Raw genomic sequence first — 18,634 nt, forward strand, 5'->3', positions numbered from 1 at the left:
TTTTAGCTACAACAGCAGGGCAGAGGCTAGGAATCCTGTGGCCAGTAATTCACCTCCTGACTCCCCAAAGCCTGTCCACAATCTACAAGGCACAAGTCAGGAGTGTGAAGGAATACTCTCCACTTGCCTGGATGAGTGCAGCTCCAACAACAAAGAAGCACAACACCATCCACAAGGCAACACGCTTGATTGGCACCCCATCCACAAACATCCACTCACTCCAGCACCGGCACTGACACATAGTAGCAGTCATATGTACCTCTACAAAATGCACTGCAAGAACCACCAAAGTTCCTTAGGCAGCACCCACGACTACTACCATCTAGAAACAGCACTGCCTGGAGGTTCCCCTCCAAGTTACCCAGCATCCTGACTTGGAAATATATCGTCATTTCTTAACTGTCGCTGGGTCAAAATTCTTCAACTCCCTCTCCAACAGCAAAGTAGGTGTACCTACAGCATATGGTTTTCAGCACCACCTTCTTAAGGGCAATTAGGGATGGGCAATAAATGCTGGCCGAGTCAGCGAGCCCCACATTCCATGAATGAATAGAAATGGGGATGTTTGCTGACGATTGTACGGTGTTCAGCATTATACACAACTCCTCAGGTATTGAAGCAGTCTGTGTCCATATGCAGCAAGACCTGGGCAATAATCAGGCTTGGGCAGATATGTGACTAGAAACATTTGTGACATACAAGTGCAGACAGTGATTATCTTCAACAAGAGAGAAATTAACCAGCTAACCAAGATCCCTCTCTCTCTCTCTCCCCCCACCATCAACATACTGGGGGTTACCACTGACCAAATCCTGAACCCAGCCATATAAATATGGCGGCTACGAGAGGCCGAGCTGGGAATTCTGCAACTCACCTCCTGACTCGCCAAAGCCAGTCCACCATCCACAAGGCACAAGTCAGAAGTGGGACGTCATATTTTCCCCTTGCCTGGATGAGTGCAGCTCCAACAATACTCAAGAAGGTCGACACCACCCAGGGCAAAGCCACCCTCTTGATTGACACCCCGTCCACCACCTTAAACATTCACTCCCTCCACCACTGATGCATAGTAGCAGCAGAGTGTACCATCTGACGGGATGCACTGCAACAATTCAACAAGACTCTTTTGATAACACCTTCCAAACCCAGAACCTCTACAACCTAAAAGGACAAGGGCAACAGGTGCAGCACGGGGACACCATCAAATCCATTTCCCTTCAAGACAAACCATCCTGGCTTGGAACTATATAGACGTTCCTTCACTGTCACTGGGTCAAAAGTGAACCAGAAGGGTTTTTACTGCAGCTGGTGATAGTTTTGTGCCACCATTACCAAGGCCAGCTTTCAATTTTCTTTCCTTTTATCCAATTGAATTTAAATTCCATCAGCGGCCATGTGCCTACGGCACATATTTAGCCTGGGCCTCCAGATTACTAGCCCTGCAACATACCACTGTGCCACCATCTCCCGGTCAGTATTAAGTAGCATTAGTAAAAGAAAATTGAATGCAATTTGGGAGGGGTAACTCTTGTAACAATGCCCTTGGTGTTTTTGCATTCGTTTCAACCTAAAAGCAGATTACGTAACACATGGAATTAACATTTGCTTAATTTTACCGTGAGAAATTTAAGAGAAAGGAGGAAACTGATTGCCTCAGGTTTTGAAAAGATTGGAGTGAAAACTTTGCTGCTAATCACATTTTGTGCATCTTTTTAGGTCAATTAGATCACACGATTCAACAACATTTTTGAAAGTCAAAGCTAATTATTATCTGTATGTAACAGAGATCCGAAATGTGCGTATGGGCCGCACTTAGGATGACGAACATTACACTTAACAAATTCCACAACCTAGGGCCTCGACAGCTGTATGGAGAAAACCACCAACAGTGAAACAAGGGCCAGAATCTGAAAATTAAACTGAAACACCACAACCAAAGCCAAGCCACACAGCACGTTGTTTTTCTTTACATTTGAGCCACGTCGGATGTTATCATGGCAGAAGAATGCCTCAGCGTGTACATGCATCATGAATTAAGTGAGGTGATTCAGAAAGGTAATCTTAATTCAGCTTTATAACGCTTAAATGTCTGTGCGGAGTCTGCACACCCTCCCCATGTGTGCGTGGGTTTCCTCCGGGTGCTCCGGTTTCCTCCCACAGTCCAAAGATGTGCAGGTTAGGTGGATTGGCCATGATAAATTGACCTTAATGTCCAAAATTGCCCTTGGTGTTGGGTGGGGTTACTGGGTTCTGGGGATAGGGTGGAGGTGTTGACCTTGGGAAGGGTGCTCTTTCCAAGAGCCGGTGCAGACTCGATGGGCCGAATGGCCTCCTTCTGCACTGTAAATTCTATGAAATGACTGAGAAATATTGGCAAAAACATTAGCAGAAAACCTCCGCAGGTCCACAGGTTAGTTTCCTCCAACTGCTGAATATGGTCTGATAGAAACGAGGTATAACTGTATATAGGCCAATTGCTTGATTCTTACAGGCGAGAGAAAAGACCTGAGTTAAGGAAGAATATCGGCGAGAGGGCTTGTATGCGAGAATGAAACACCCAAGTTTTTAAACCATTCTCTCGTTTCTGAAAGTAAACATTTCAGAAAAATAAAATCTTGAGACAGATATATATGATCTAATGCACAAAATGACCAAACATGACCAGGAGACATAACTTTAATTTGAATAAGTGGTAACTGCTGGCCTAACCTAAATAATTGGAAAAGCAGCAAACAACAGAATATTCAAAATGCAATTAAATTCCAAACAGTATGCTAAACTATATTATTTTAATCCCTCCTTTCCAACAGTTATTAAACCCATGTATATTTTAAGAATAAATCCATACATTTCTGTTTACACTCACCAGTATTGCTCCTGAGGCAGTGGAACTATTAACAGCTGAAGATTTAAGAGAAGAAGTTAGTAGTTTAGCTACACCCTGCGTGCCACTACTTGAATCTCCATTACTGCCACCTGGAGGGGCGACTAGAGTAAGTTTCTGAGAAATTGAAGGCTTCTTTACATTGATATTAGGTGACTGCCGATTTAACGCCTGTCCTGAAGATGGAGACTGTCTATTTAAATGACAACTACTGGACACAGAAGTTTGAATACTTGATACGTTCTGAGTAGGACTACTGGAAGGGATAGAATGCTTAGCTGTTGTGACAACAGTCATCGGAGACTTGAAGGTTTGATTTGCAGAGCTCGGAGAGTTGGTATGTTTTGCTGTACAACTGACAGAAGTAATTGAAGTGCCAAGCGTTCTGTGAGGGCTGGGAGAAGTCTGTACATTACTTGCTAAAGACGATGAGACAGAATGAAAATTTTGAGTCTTTGTTGAGGTTTTTAGGTGCTGAATTAATGGCCGTTGTTGCAATTGACTAGTAGCTTTAGTCTGAGAACTGGTTTGCAGTTTGCTTATGCTAAAAGATGGTGATGACATGAAGTTTTTCTGATGTGAGCTGGTCTGATGGTACTGTTTCGCAGCCTGTGTCGACACCTGGTTTTGAACTTGGGACTGAGATGTACGTTGCACACCAAGATGCTTCAGCTTATTTTGGGGAGTCTCTGCGAAACCTTTGCTGTTTGCTGAAGAAATGTTTTTAAAGGCAGTGATGAGACTAGTGGTACTTTCTGAAGTCCTTTCCTGAGACAACTGTCCCAAAGCGAATGCCTGTCCAGCCAAAAGATTGAGAGGTGAATGTGACTGAGGAGCAGGCGATGGAGCGGAAGAGGGAGCGGGGACCTTTTGCAAAAGTTTCTTCTCTGATGACACCGCGACCGTTACTTTGTCACTCAATGAATTTGATACTAGAGAACTGAAGTTCTTGGTGCCTCCTGCAGCATCATTGAGAGCAGCTAGTGCGACAGACACATCTTCCAGAGAAGGCTGGTTATTGGGTAGATCATCATCGAGGGAATCGTCTAAACTGAATGACTGGGGGGTTGTCGTATCACTGGAACTCTGAGCAGCGTTGGAGGAAACTGAGACATTAATTGGAGTGATAGGTGGAGTGCATGATCCTTGCACGGTGGAACCAGCGTTACTGCAATGAATTGGGGTACTTGTTTGCTGCAATTTTCGTTCAGTCTTGAGCATCTGATCCTGTAAAAGAAAAAAAAAAAAATGCATTCACGTTCAACCCCTTAAAAAGACAAATTTATATTGCGTTGTATTCCTCACTGTAATGTCGTTTGTTAAATTACTTTTCTTTTCACTACTTCTTTGAATTTCATTCATTTCTAAAATAGAGTCGATTATTTAAACTTGTACACAAGAAATGGTACTTTATTTGCTGCAGAGATTGGACATTTCGTTACTTGAAAAGACTGCGTAAAGGCACAGTTTGGCCTGCAAATTGTGTGGAGGTGGATTAATAACTAACATTTTGCAACTCTGCAAAGCTGCTGTACAAAATACAGTTCATCAAGCAAACTATAACCAGTAATTCTTTTTCAATGCCACATCTGAAGAATAAAGTAATCCCCCTCAGTACAAAGGGCATTCTGCATTTTTATTTCTCCATTCCCGGTGTTCAGGGAACCAAAGGTGCAACCAAAGATTATGGCCGGAATTCTCCGACCGTTGGGATTCTGTGTTTCCGTTGGCAGAGCACCCCCACCATTGGGTTTCCCGGCGGCGTGGGGTGTCTTCAATGGGACGTCCCATTGATAGCGGCCGGAACAGAGGATACAGCCACCAGCGAACGATGCACCACCTAGAAACACAGTTGCGGGACCGGTGAATCCAGTGCTGTGGTCCCATATGGCGGTTCTAAATTTGCATGCAGTTTCTAATTCGCCCCCCTTCCCCAAGAATATCCCTAGGAAAAGGGAATTGCTATTTCAACTAATAAATTAATCCCACAGCCTAGATACCCATTTTGAGTTTTCTGCTACCAATCATCTACAGTCTCCCTCGTTGACATACGACTTCCCCTTCTTGGCCTTTTGGCTAAGATGAACGTGGGATCAGGTGTAATGCCTGGATCTGGTATGCCTCTCTTGTGGAGACCATGAATTGGATTCAATTTGAATTTGAATTGGTTTTTGGAGCAGGCAAGGAGCTGGATTAGGGGTTCGCCCCTCTCCACACTGAGCCCTGGCTTTGTTACTCAGGAAAAGTAATTTTTAAAAAACTGGTGATTTTTATCGGGCCTTTTAAGCTATGGAGCAATAATTAGCCTTTTCTTTGAATATGCCTTACTACACTGCACACTAAAGAGGTTTACAAAACCAATGTGTAAAAGATGACTAAATGGATGCACCAAAAGGCTATTCTATAATGGGACAGGCCATGTTTGGTAAGAAGACAGCTGCTAACCAGAAAGCTGAATAAATAACTCAAAAAAGTGGCTTGTAAAGAGCTTTGAGCCTTGTTTTGCACGGATGAAAAACTTGGGCCCTGCAGAAAGAGGAATCCAACTTGCTAAATAGCTTTGAAATGTGGGTTTGAAGGAGAATGGAAAGGATCCGATGGAGAGTAAAAGTAACAAAGTGCTTAGGAGATTGAATGACTTAATTAGGAAAAAGGAGAGACTGGGGCCGGAATTCTCTGGCCGTTGCGATTCACTTTTCCCGCCGACAATGCACCCCTGCCAGCGGATTTCCTGGCGGTGCGGAGTGGCTACAATGGAAAATCCCATTGACAAGCGGCTGGAAAATATAATTCGGCCTCTAGCGAATGGCGCGCAGCCAAGAAACACAGTGACTGGGGGACTGTAGAATCCAGCCCTGGGTTTCTCTGAGAAACATAGACTTTTCCCCTTTATTCTTTCACAGACGTAGGTGCCACTGGCAAGTCCAGTATTTGCTGTCCCTCCTTAATTGCCCTTGAACTGAGTGGCTTGCTGGGCAATTTCAGAGGGCAATTAAAAGTCAACCACACAGCCGTGGGTCTGGAGCCACAGGTAGGCCAGGCCAGGTAAGCTCGGCAGATTTCCTTCCCAAAAGGATAGTAGTGAACCAGATGGGTTTTCACAACAATTGATACTAATGGCCATGGCTGCCATTACTGAGGCTAGCTTTACATTGCAGATTTATTGATTGAACTCATATTCCACCAGCTGCCATGATGAGATTTGAACTCATGTTGCCAGAGCATTAGGATTACTAACCCAATAACATCGCCACTGTGTCACCGCTTCCCCGTAACACTTGTAGAAGACACGATGGAGGGAGGATTTCAAGGAACGTTGGATGGCTTGAAAATTGGAGGACGTTATTGCCAAATATAAAGAATGGCACGCAGTAGAGAGAAGTGGGAAGATTATTCTAAGCCAAGGACCTGTCTTTGGGCAGAGCACACATGATGATGATGATGATGAACGCTTACTGAAGCGAAAGTAAGCCCACAACTATATTTAATTAATTGTTCAGAAGTCCTTGCTAAATAATCGATGTTCATATTGGATTTTGTGTTTTTGCCAAAGTAAAGCATCCCAATGCTGCGGAATACATTTCTATATATAGAGCCAAGATAACATTCGCCCAGCTCAGATGCTGCATGGAACAGGTCCAGAGTCAAATGATTTAATCACTTTGTTAATTAGTAAGAAATTCAATTTCTTTAATTTGTCCCATCTCAAGAACTATCATTGTAAAAAAATTCTTCAGACAATTGTGATAAAGAAGTCAAATGCCTAAGGATTACTTGCCAATAAAATATATTTCAATTGTGGATCTTGTCTCAATACACCGGTGGCACTTACCTTCATTTTAGTCTTTGGGGCAGCAATGACTTTCTTCTTCATTCTAAATTAAAATGCAATCAATGTTAAGTTTGCAGTTATCTGTATCTTAGTACTTCCACAGCACAATGCCAAATATAATGATCAATGTAATGGTTCAACGGTAAAAATTGTGCTTTGCGTATAATTCTGCTGAATGGACCTGAAGATTGGCAGGGAGCTTCAATACTTCTGTGAGGGAGGGATGAAAACTGGAACACGAACATAAAAAATAGTAGTAGGCCGTACTCAATATATTCAATGATGGCACACACCCCACTCTACCGTACCTGCTCAGTTCCAGTTCCAATCTTGGACGCTTATATGAGATCACCTCTCATTCTTTTAAACTCCAACAGGTACAGGGTATAATTTACTCTGCCTCTCATTACAAGTCAGCCTTCTCATCCCAGGTGCCGTTCTAGTGAACCTCTGCTGCATTGCGTCCAAGGAAAATGCACAGCAGGTTCCAGGCCAGGTAGAGTGGGTAAAATATCCAGGATGGATGTTTCACAAAAGGAGGGTGGGAGACGAAGAGGGGGAATGGAATACTAGAGCAACAACTTAAAATGGTTTGAATCCCCCCCCCCCCACCCAGATTTATGGTGTCACATTGCTTGTACTGAGCAATATAGGGATCTGATTGGTCATAGTATCAGATGGGTGAACAAAGCCATTTTTCTGCAATAATGTGGCACTGCAATATTATGCACAAAATGAGCAGTTTTGGTCTTTGGTTGTGCTCCAAAAAAACCATAGAATTTACAGTGGAGGCCATTCAGCCCATCATGTCTGCACCGGTCCTTGGAAAGAGCACCCTATTTAAGCCCATGCCTCTACCCTACCCCGTAACCCCACCTAAGGTTTTGGATACGAAGGGGCAATTTAGCACGGCAAATCCACCTAAACTGCACATCTTCGGACTGTGGGAGGAAACCGGAGCACCCGGAGGAAACCCACGCAGACACGGGGAGAAAGTGCGAACTCCACAGACAGTCATCTGGGGCTGGAATTGAACACTGGTCCCTGGAATTGTGATGCAGCAGTGCTAACCACTGTGCCGCCGTGCTGCCCAAGAACTGGACTTCAGTGGAATGAAAATAAGGTAGTTCTATAAAGAGCTAGTAAGTCACACTTTAAGTCACACCATCAGATCACCGTCCAGGCAGTTAACACGAAAATCTATTTCAACAGTGTCGTTAAAAAAGTGTTTGTGTCTTAGAATACGAATGACTTAATTTAATTTAAATTCTAATTTAATTTAAAGATGTTAAGACACCATTTTAACATTCCATGAGGTTCTCTCAGTGGGATTAGCAGATATGTTACTGAAGCTGCTTGTGCTGGGGGAAAAAAGGGCAGGAAATACACAGCGGCAGTAAAGCTGCAAATACTCACAGTATTGAGGTGACATGAACATGTACTTTCCTGCTTTCTTTGAATAATGTTCTGTTGAGGAAAAGCAAATCTAAATATATTGCGTTTTTTTGTTCTTACTGTTTATTCCATGTGGACCATGTAACAATCTTTTAAACAATCCATGCCATGTTGCAATCACCAGCAGAAATTATCTTTCAAGTAATTTATAACTTAAGTGTCCACACTGGAGATATTGGGTGAGCAGAAAACTACCTGGGAGATTCAGCTAATGAACAAACTGCAGAATCATTATTAAATCTTAAAAGATTTTAATTTGTAGCCTGCAATCCTGAACAGGTGCTTGTACGGTTAGAAAAATGAATTTATGAAAATGTTTAATAGAAGCGGTTATTCTTGCAGTTGGCCCTGAAAGTTACAGATACTGGAGCAAAGGCCTACAATTCTGATGCTGCGTGGCATGTACTGATCCAGGGGTACTGATGGGTATAATCCTCCTAATGGCAGAGTGTGCCCCCATCCACAGCATCGGCAAGACCGCCATACACCACATGTTGTGAGGAACGCAGGCACACACACTGTCACGCCATCTTACTTTTGCAGGCACCAGCTGATAGAGAAGCTCTCGTGCCTCTTAATGCTCATTACTCACTCTGTATAGGATGTTCATTTAACTTGGAAATACTTAATCTTAGTTGAAACATGTGCTGTTTACAAACTTTCAAATGAACTGATTGCACTCTATGGTGCGAGGTTGGCTCATTTATCTGCAGGATGCACAGAACACCTGACAGCACAGGGGGCAGCGCTGCATGGGACTATGTTATCAATTTCCAGAACAATGTTAGAGGATCAACAATGAAGAATGTAAATAAAAAATACACAGTTGCCACACACCTTCCTTGCATCCATCCTTTAGGCCAGAGTGGTCTGACCTCCGATTCAAGAAAAGACTTTAGGTAGTCTTCTGCAGCTTGGGTCTTGTTTCTCTCCTGCTCATAACAAGCCATTTTTGTCCTCACCACACTACACAGCAAGCCTCTGTATCACAACATAATAAAGAGGTGTAAAAAGTTGGTGGTACAGTATGTTGACATGCCAAGAAGGGCATAGAGTAAGTACCCCGAGAACATCAACCATGTGTCATTTTCTCTTAATTGGTCAGGAGTTGCGGTCCAGACAGGCTCCGGGCACGTTCGTGAGCGGACGCAGCAAAAAGGCTCCCGCAGTTCCACGAAGTCGGGGCTTTTTCAGGGGGCCTCCGGATTTTTAAAAACAAAATGTCAAATTTTTTATTTAATTTGGGCCCTCGGGAGAGGAGCGATCCGGCGGCACCCCCCCCCCACCACCCCAACGCACGTCAGCAGAGCACAGGGCAGGACAAGCGGTGGCCAGGACCGAAACGGGGGCCGAACGTGCAGCGAGGAAGGAACGGAGGAGCGACTGACACCCCCCCTAGCAGGAGAGCGCAGGGTGCGACGAGCGGCGGCCCGGACCGAGCAGCGGGGAACGAAGCAGGGACCATCCGAGACTCTGGACCAGAAGCCACTCTCTCTCTCTACCTGGGTAAGTGAGGGAAAAGGAAGGAAAAAAGAACTTTTGCAAAAACAAAACCCTGAAAAGAAAACTTTTAAAACTTAAAAAAATAAATATTTTTGCACTTTTCTTGTTCTCACCCAAAACATCCGAGAAGAATTTTATAAAAGAGGGAAAAATAAAGTGGTAAAGGAGAGAAGGGAGGGGAGAAGAAAAAGGGATTGGGGGGGGGGGGGGGGGGAAAGAAAATAAATAAATAAATAAATAAGAAGGGGGGGTGGGGGAATGCCAGAAGGCAGCCAAAGCCGAGGGAGAAGGGGCACCAAAGGCAGACGGGGCAATGGGCGAGCCAGTTCAGACAAGCCAATCAGCGAGCAAAGCGGCACAACGGAAGTATCGCCGCATCAAAAAGAGCTGGGCAGACAGGTGCAATCTCCCCCGGGGCTAGGGGGGAGCCGGAGCTGGAACTGGAAGACAGCCTTTGCCGATGCGCTGAGGGAACATCAGCAGGTAAACAAGGCAGAAGCTAGGGCAGACATAGAGGCCGCAGTGCAGGCAGCAATTGCCAAGGCCCTGGCGGAGGTGCAGCAGGCCCTGGGCAGAGCAGAGGAGAAATTGGACGCCCAAGGGAAGAAACTGGAAGCCCAAGAGGCGACCATCAAGGAGCTGGAGAAAGCAGCGACTGACGTGAGCGTCCGGATCACGGCCCTGGAGAGGGAGGTGGCGAGACTGGGCACAACACAGGGGAGCCTGAAGGGCAGAGTGGACGACCAGGAAAACTGCTCAAGGAGGCAAAATGTCAGGATAGTGGGCTTACCAGAGGGGATCGAGGGTAGAAACCCCACAGCATACGTGGCCGAGATGCTGGGCACCTTAGTGGGGAAGAAAACCTTTCCCAGCCCACCATAAATGGACAGAGCACACCGGTCGCTGCGCCCGAAGCCCAAAGCAGGTGAACACCCGAGAGCAGTTATAGCTGAACTGCACTGGTACCAAGATAGGGAAAGTTTCGCTGGGTACAACATACCAAAACGCACGTTGCTCTTGTGAAGAGCTGCTTTCGCCCTATTAAGCTTGGCCAGGAAAAACAGAACCTGCGAATGGGAAGGATATGCCATTAGAATTTACGAGGACATTGGGGCAGACCTAGCCAGGAGACGGGCCAAGTTTAATAGAGCGAAAGCAGCTCTTCACAAGAGCAACGTGCGTTTTGGTATGTTGTACCCAGCGAAACTTTGGGTCACATACCAAGAAAGAGAATACTTCTTTAAAGCTCCTGCCGAAGTAAACAAGTTTGTCGAGGAACACGGGCTGGAAAACCACCAGCGAAGGTAGAAATGATGGGCCCCTGGCAGGGGGCAACAACACGCCGATGGGGGGGGGGGGGGGGGGGTGAGGCAACGCCAGGCCCCCCCGCTCCCACACCACGGCGAGCGCACCCTGAACTAAGAACAGACCACTGCCCGAGGGACCGCTTCAGGTGGGAGGCCAGGCCCCAGCACGAGGGAACGAGAGTAGCGGAGAAGGGAGAGCAAGCAAGAGGAGTGCAGGGTAGGATAGGGGAAGAGCGGGCAGAAAACCGTAGAGGCCGGGCAGGGGAGAAGCGAGACAGTAACTCCCGAGAGGGGGGCCACCGTACTAGCGGGAAAGCTAGCGCCGGGGGCATGCAACAAAGCAGGGCCGCAGCGCGCCCCCAACAGGGGGGAAGGCATCAGGCTGGAGGTGGGGGGGACCACTCAACAGAGACGGGAGAGCAAACTGGGACAGGAACAGGGGAAAGAGGGACAAAGGAGGGGTACAAGGGAGAGGGGGGGAAAAGGGGAGAGACCGGTAAGGGGGGGGGGGGGGGGGGGGGGGGCAGGGAAGGAGAGACCGGGGAGGGGCGGCACAGGGAAGGAGGGACAAACAAGGTTTGAAAAGGAATTGGGCTACAAAGTGCCACAACCAAGGGCTCGAAACAAGGAATCGCTGCAAGCACCCACCCAGTACAGTCTCTGGGCGAAGGGAGACCCCAGAGTGCAGGGGGCTACCCGCATGGCGGACGCACAGTGGGCGGCCATGTCGGGTGCCCCAGGGACAAAGGGAAACCCTGGAGCGCAGGGACCCGACCGCGTGGAGAGAGCAGTGACAGCAGTCATCCTGGACGGCCCCCTAACAAAGGGAAACCCCGGAGGGCAGGGGCACGTCCACCAGGGAAGTATGGTTAATCCCACAGGAGCGTGGGGGCAGAAGCCCCCCCCACCAGGATAGTCACCTGGAACATAAGGGGACTGAACGGCCCAGTGAAGAGATCCAGAGTCCTCACCCACCTAGGAAAAATGAGGGCCGACATAGTCTTCCTCCAAGAGACACACCTGAGAGAGCAGGACTGACTGCGGGCAAGAAAGGGCTGGGTGGGACAAACCTATCATTCCTGCTATGGAACAAGGGCCAGGGGGGTGGCGATATTGATCGGCAAGAGGACAATGTTTAGGGCGACAAAGCCGGTTACGGACCCAGGGGGACGGTACATCATGGTCAGCGGGGCCCTGGATGGGGCACCGGTAGTACTAGTTAACGTGTACGCACCCAACTGGGACAACACGAGCTTCATCAAGAAGACCATGGCAGAAATCCCTGACATAGCGACGCAACGACTAATGTGGAATACTCTGCAATTGTGATATCAGACCACACTCCATACTACATGGACGTGAGGCTGGAGACGGGCAGGGCCCAACGCCCCACATGCAGGTTGGACGTCGCCCTACTAGCAGACAAGGCTTTCAACAAAAGGTTATCACGGGCCATTGCAGAGTACACAGAGAACAACCAGAACGGGGAGGTCTCACCCGCCACGTTCTGGGAAGCACTAAAGGCCGTACTAAGAGGGGAAATCATCGCTTTCAAAGCACGAAGAGATAGGGAGGAAAGGGTGGCGAGGCAGCAGCTGGTCGACTGCATACTGCAGGTAGACCGTAAATACTCCGAGGCCCCGACCATAGAGCTCCTGACGGAGAGGAAAGAGCTACAAAGGAACTTTGACCTGCTCTCCACCAGGAAAGCAGTGCACCAACTCCGCCAGGCACGTGGGACCCTATACGAACACGGAGACAAAGCCCCCACATGCAGTTGCCTGTTGGCACACCTGCTGAGAAAGCAGGCAGCCACCCGAGAAATTGCACAAATCAGGGATACCAGAGGCACGCTAGAAACAGAACCAGAAAAGATCAACAAAACCTTCAAGGCCTTCTACCAAGGGCTGTACACTTCAGAGCCCCCAATGGGGGAGTCTGGGATGAAACGGTTCCTTGATGGACTGGACATTCCAGTCGTGGGGAGGGCAAAAAACAGGGCTTGGAAGCACCACTAGCACTGGGAGAGATCATGGACAGCATTAGCTCCATGCAGGCGGGGAAGGCACCAGGACCCGACGGGTTCCCGGCGGACTTCTACAAAACATTTGCGACAGCACTGGCCCCGCACCTGCGGGAGATGTTCACAGACTCGCTAGCGAGGGGCACACTGCCGCCCACGCTAGCAGAGTCCTCAATCTCACTGATACCTAAGAAAGACAAAGACCCAACGGAATGTGGGTCATACAGACCCATCTCACTGCTGAATGCAGACGCCAAAATACTGGCCAGAATCCTAGCCAAAAGGTTAGAAGACTGTGTACCTGAGGTTGTCGCAGAGGACCAGACGGACTTTGTCAAAGGTAGACAGCTTACCTCGTAGACAGCTTACGCCTGCTGAACGTGATAATGGCCCCCTCCGGGGAGAGAACACCAGAGGTGATCATCTCCCTAGATGCAGAAAAGGCCTTTGACAGAGTCAAATGGAAATACCTCAGAGGTACTGGAGCGGTTCGGGCTTGGAACAGGGTTCACCTCCTGTGTAAAGCTCCTATACAACGCTCCCATGGTGAGCGTACGGACCAGCAATACCAACTCCCGATACTTCCAACTGCACAGGGGCACCAGACAAGAATGCCCACTGTCCCTGCTGCTGTTCGCTCTAGCGATCGAACCACTAGCAATCGCGCTCAGAGCATCAAAAAGCTGGAGGGGGATCCGAAGGGGAGGCAGAGAGCACAGAGTCTCATTCTATGCAGATGACCTGCTCCTCTACATTTCGGATCCACAGAACAGCATGGACGGAATCATCGCGCTCCTGAAAGAGTTAGGCGCCTTCTCGGGCTACAAACTCAACATGAGCAAAAGCGAGATCTTCCCGGTACACCCACAAGTAGGTGGGGCAGCCCTAACGGGACTGCCGCTTAAACAAGCCCGACATAAATTCCGCTACCTGGGGATCCAAATAGCCTATGACTGGAAAGGGATCCACAAATGGAACCTCACCAGTCTGACTGAGGAAGTAAAAAAGGACCTGCAAAGATGGAACACACTCCCACTCTCCCTCGCGGGGAGAGTCCAGACGATCAAAAATGAACATGCTGCCCAGGTAACTCTTCCTATTCAGATCCATCCCGATCTACATTCCCAAGGCCTTTTTCAAAGGGGGGGGGGGGGGGGAAAAGAATGCTAGGATCCCAAATAAGGTCTTACAAAAAACAAAATCCAGGGGGGGGGGGCTTGCCCTCCCAAACCTACAACTTTACCACTGGGCGGCGACGGCCGAACGAATAAGGGGATGGATCAAGGAGCCAGAAGCAGAGTGGGTGCGTACGGAAGAGGCCTCCTGCATGGGGACCTCCCTCCGGGCCCTCACCATGGTGGCGCTCCCATCCCCATCCCCACCCAGAAAACACTCCAGCAGCCCGGTGGTAATAGCCACCCTCCAGTCCTGGAACTAACTACGGCAATTATTTGGCCTGACCAGAATGTCGGGTAAAGCTCCCATCTGCAGCAACCATAGGTTCACGCCAGCGCTGACTGACGCCACCTTCAAAAAGGTGTGGACAGGACAGAAGGACATTGACAGTCAGGGACCTATACACGGACGGCAGGATCGCAACACTGGGCGAACTGACAGAGAAATTCCAGCTAGCCAGGGGGAACGAGCTAAGGTACCTGCAACTAAAAAACTTCCTACAAAAGGAGACAGGGACATACCCACAACCACCACAACAGACACTACTGGAAGAGTTACTGGATGCAAGCATACTAGATAAAGGAAACTGTAGTGACATGTATGACCGACTGGTAGAAGGGGCCGACACCGTATTGGACGCAACAAGAATGAAGTGGGAGGAGGACCTGGGGATTGAAATAGGGTGGGGACTCTGGAGCGAAGCACTGCATAGGGTCAACTCCACCTCCACGTGTGCAAGGCTCAGCCTAATGCAACTAAAAGTGGTACATAGAGCCCACTTAACAAGAACCCGTATGAGTAGGTTCTTCCCGGAGGTGGAGGACAGATGTGAGCAGTGCCAAGGAGGCCCAGCCAACCACGTCCACATGTTCTGGTCCTGCCCCAGACTTGTGGAGTACTGGACAGCCTTCTTTGAGGCAATGTCCAAGGTGGTGGGGGTGAGGGTGGAGCCATGCCCGAAAGTGGCGGTCTTCGGGGTTTCAGACCAGCCAGATCTATTCCTGGGGAGGAGGGCGGACGCCCTTGCCTTTGCCTCCCTGATCGCCCGCCGTAGAATCCTGTTCGGCTGGCGGTCAGCAGCACCACCCAAAGCTGCAGATTGGCTGTCCGACCTCTCGGAATCTCTCCAGATGGAGAAAATCAAATTCGCCATCCGAGGGTCAGACGACGGCTTCCACAGAACATGGGAGCCGTTCACCCAATTGTTCCGAGACCTGTTTGTGGCCAACAAACAAGCAGAAGAATAGCCAGGTAGCCAAGAAACAGGGGAGAGTAGCCAAAGCATGAGAGGGAGAGATAGACCGGGAGGGGGGGACAGCTAAATCTAAGAGGAAGGAAAGGCGAGCCACAGGGGCGGGGTAGAGGGAAGAGACGGAACAATAGAGGAGAGCCAGGGAGGGGGAGGGGGAGGCAGGGAAACGTTGACAAACTTAACATCCACAGGAACAGAGAAAACGGGGAAGACGGGAGGGCCGCAGAAGCGCGCAGAAGCGGAACGAGACGACAACGGCAGCGAACTCCGTCTGGGAGAAGCAAGGGACGACAACACCACGAACAGATGCGTGTAAATAATTTTGCCAAGTGTACAGAGCTGCTGCTGTTGAGCGGGGGCATAATACCGCCCGAAGGCTTCTCAGGGAAAATTAAAACGTCAGCAGCAGCAGCGACCCGTAGGGGAGTGGGGGTGAGGGCTCCGTTGGGAGGGTGTGGGAAGACTGAGGCGCGAGGAGTCACGTCTAGTCAACTGCTATTGTATATTCTCTTTTTACACTATGTTAATGTTCACTCTATTTTGCTGTGTTAGGATTATTACTATTTATTATGAAAAACCTTGCAAGACTTTAATTTAAAAAAAATATTTTTTTTTAAAAAGGAGTTGCGGTCCAAACAGAAATCAGGATACAAGAGCTCCGAACTGTTTGATATGCAAGACTTAACACACTAGCTGATTTATTGATGTTTTGAAAATGCAACAAGGTTACATAAACTCTCACTCATCTTGATTGTGCAAAATTTGGCGAGGTTCCCTTAGCATAGATGGTGATCGAAATCTCAACTCCAATGTATAATATGAAGGTGATTAATTCCATACTTCTAAATTGTTCATGCATATAACACCACAATTCTACTTGCTGAATACAGTTAAGAGAACGTGAAGCAAGCTCAACAGCCTACATTTCCCTTTAACGTGACTGTTTTTGGCTGCAACATATCCAAGATTTGGTCTAGTTTCAGGTTCAAGTCCAGATTTAAGTGTCTCCTCTGGCTGCAAAGGGTGATCACAAAATGGGCTCATACAGTTTCAAGCACATTTATCATTTGCGAATTCACCACACAAAAGGGCCACTAATTCAGCACTGTTTAGTAATTACACACAAATAAACCAACAATTGGAAATATCAGACTCCTACACTATAGAGTGCTACCATTTAAAGACCATGTGGTTAAGGCTCAGAGGCAAGTGTTTATCTTTACCACAACAATGATAACCTGGTGGGGTTCAGAGTAATGGAATAAAATGGACAACAATGAACAGTTAATTGTCCCACCAGATTACCATCCACATGGCGCAAACAAAGATTTATACCAGTTTCTGGATATGGTTTAATTATAATGAATGCATGATCTAGTGTAAATGTCACCCCAGTCCCAGAGGATGATGAGCCACTCTCCCTTTTTGAGAGAGAGCTGACTGGTGGTGATTTAACCCGAGGGTCACCACACCTCAGGTGAGGGGCAAAATTGAGAAGGCGGGGCCTCCATGAATAATGTGAGCCGGTACGGGAATTGAAGACACGCTGTTGGCATTGCGCGGCATCACAAACCAGCCATCCAGCCAACTGAGCAAACCGACCCCTAATCATGATCTGATGTGCACAACTTTAAAATGCTCAACACACACAGTAAAATACAAAACCTGAATAAATGTCCCAATTTCAGCTCAGTATACATCTTTATTTAAAATATTTATCACACTTTTGTTCTCTCCTCCAAACCTAGACTTGCTGATCTCACTAAAGCACCTTCCACCATTGTTCCATTCTGTCCTGCCATTATGACCAATATTACGTTTTATCTCCACTTGGGCCATTAAATCCTGACCTCCAATGGCATCTCATCAAACGTGAGATACCTAGCTCCAAGTTTGTTTCTGATTTATCTGATCTGTTATTCCCATTGCTCCTGAAGAATACCATCAAAATTCTACGTAAGGTGGTCCCCCTCTTACCTTTCGAACAACCGACCAATTGGCCTTGCAATCTCCCCTTCCGGTCTTAAACTTCTAAAACTGCAGAAACTACTGTTGATCCTTAAATTGTCCACCACCTCAAAAAGTTCTGAATTCCTTCACCAACACGAATATGGTATTCACCTCACTTGTCCCATTCCTGACCAATGCTACACAGCTCTGAAATTTGACTCTTGCACACTTTGAATTAGACTGTCTTGGATAATATCCCGATTACCCTCCAAAACAAATAAATCGCCCACCAAAACTGCATTATGGCATTCAGAAGCCTCCCAAGTTGCTCTATTTGTATTGTAGTCCAGTGCACCTATTTCCTATTGTAGCCCTCAAACCTATTTCCATTAAATTGGAGATCCTTCATGGTTCTCCTCATCCATTCGGATTACCAATAATCTATTCTACTAACCAACAAATATTCACTCTCTTCCTGATAATTTCAGCTACACAACATTAGTAACAGTGGGCCAATTTGACATGCAGTCCTGTCAATCACTATGTCCATAGTGAGTTATCATATACAGCACAGATGTAATCCACAATGAATTGGATAATAACCGGGTGAACTTAAAAGGCATACTATTGTTACAAATGTCGTTATGTGGTTTGTCACAACAATCAACATATCAAACCTGATCTCCTCATTCCAGTGAAACTTTTTACGAGGTCCCACAATTCTTCTTCCCAACTTGTCTTCTTCATCATCATCATCAGAGAACATTCTCTCCTTCTGGTCCTTATCCTCCCCCATCATCCTGCAGGTCAAGAATTTGAAATAAATTGAAAATTCACCAACTTATCGGTCCCAATCTGCATGATTCGGAAAACCCAATGATTAATTGGCAATGCTTATTGGTGCCTCCATGCTTCTTACAAACATACAAATGAATAATCATGTTGACCAGTAACTACAACACTTTTTATAACTACCTGAAAAAAAGTTTATGATCCCACACTAAACAAAACTATTTAAGTCACAGAAATATGGTGGAGGTTAGAAATAAAGCTTTATTGCTTGCAGGATTATAAAGAGAATGACAAAATGTCAACATTGAAACACCCAATGTTATGTTAAAACAAGTACTTTTTACTTTCCACTTAGTTAAATTATAGGCAGCAGTGCGACAGCACCAGGGACTTGGGTTCAATCCAGGCCTCTGGCGACTTGTGTGTGGAGCTTACACATTCGCCCCGTGTCTGCATGGGC

At 47.2% G+C, this 18,634-nt stretch overlaps 1 protein-coding gene across 1 annotated transcript in view; it reads right to left on the reverse strand.

Moving 5' to 3' along the window:
• LOC140394450 (ubinuclein-1-like) overlaps positions 1–18,634 on the reverse strand; it is an 84,226-nt gene that overhangs the window by 10,620 nt on the left and 54,972 nt on the right. The window contains exons 11-15 of the mRNA XM_072481724.1: positions 18,060–18,182; positions 9,009–9,152; positions 8,133–8,183; positions 6,717–6,759; positions 2,867–4,111 (exon numbers count right to left, since the gene is read on the reverse strand). Of these exons, the coding sequence (XP_072337825.1) occupies positions 2,867–4,111; positions 6,717–6,759; positions 8,133–8,183; positions 9,009–9,152; positions 18,060–18,182 (1,606 nt within the window). The remainder of the gene's footprint in view (positions 1–2,866; positions 4,112–6,716; positions 6,760–8,132; positions 8,184–9,008; positions 9,153–18,059; positions 18,183–18,634) is intronic.

Source organism: Scyliorhinus torazame, chromosome 17 (genome assembly GCF_047496885.1).
Source record: "Scyliorhinus torazame isolate Kashiwa2021f chromosome 17, sScyTor2.1, whole genome shotgun sequence".
Lineage (NCBI taxonomy): Eukaryota > Metazoa > Chordata > Chondrichthyes > Carcharhiniformes > Scyliorhinidae > Scyliorhinus > Scyliorhinus torazame.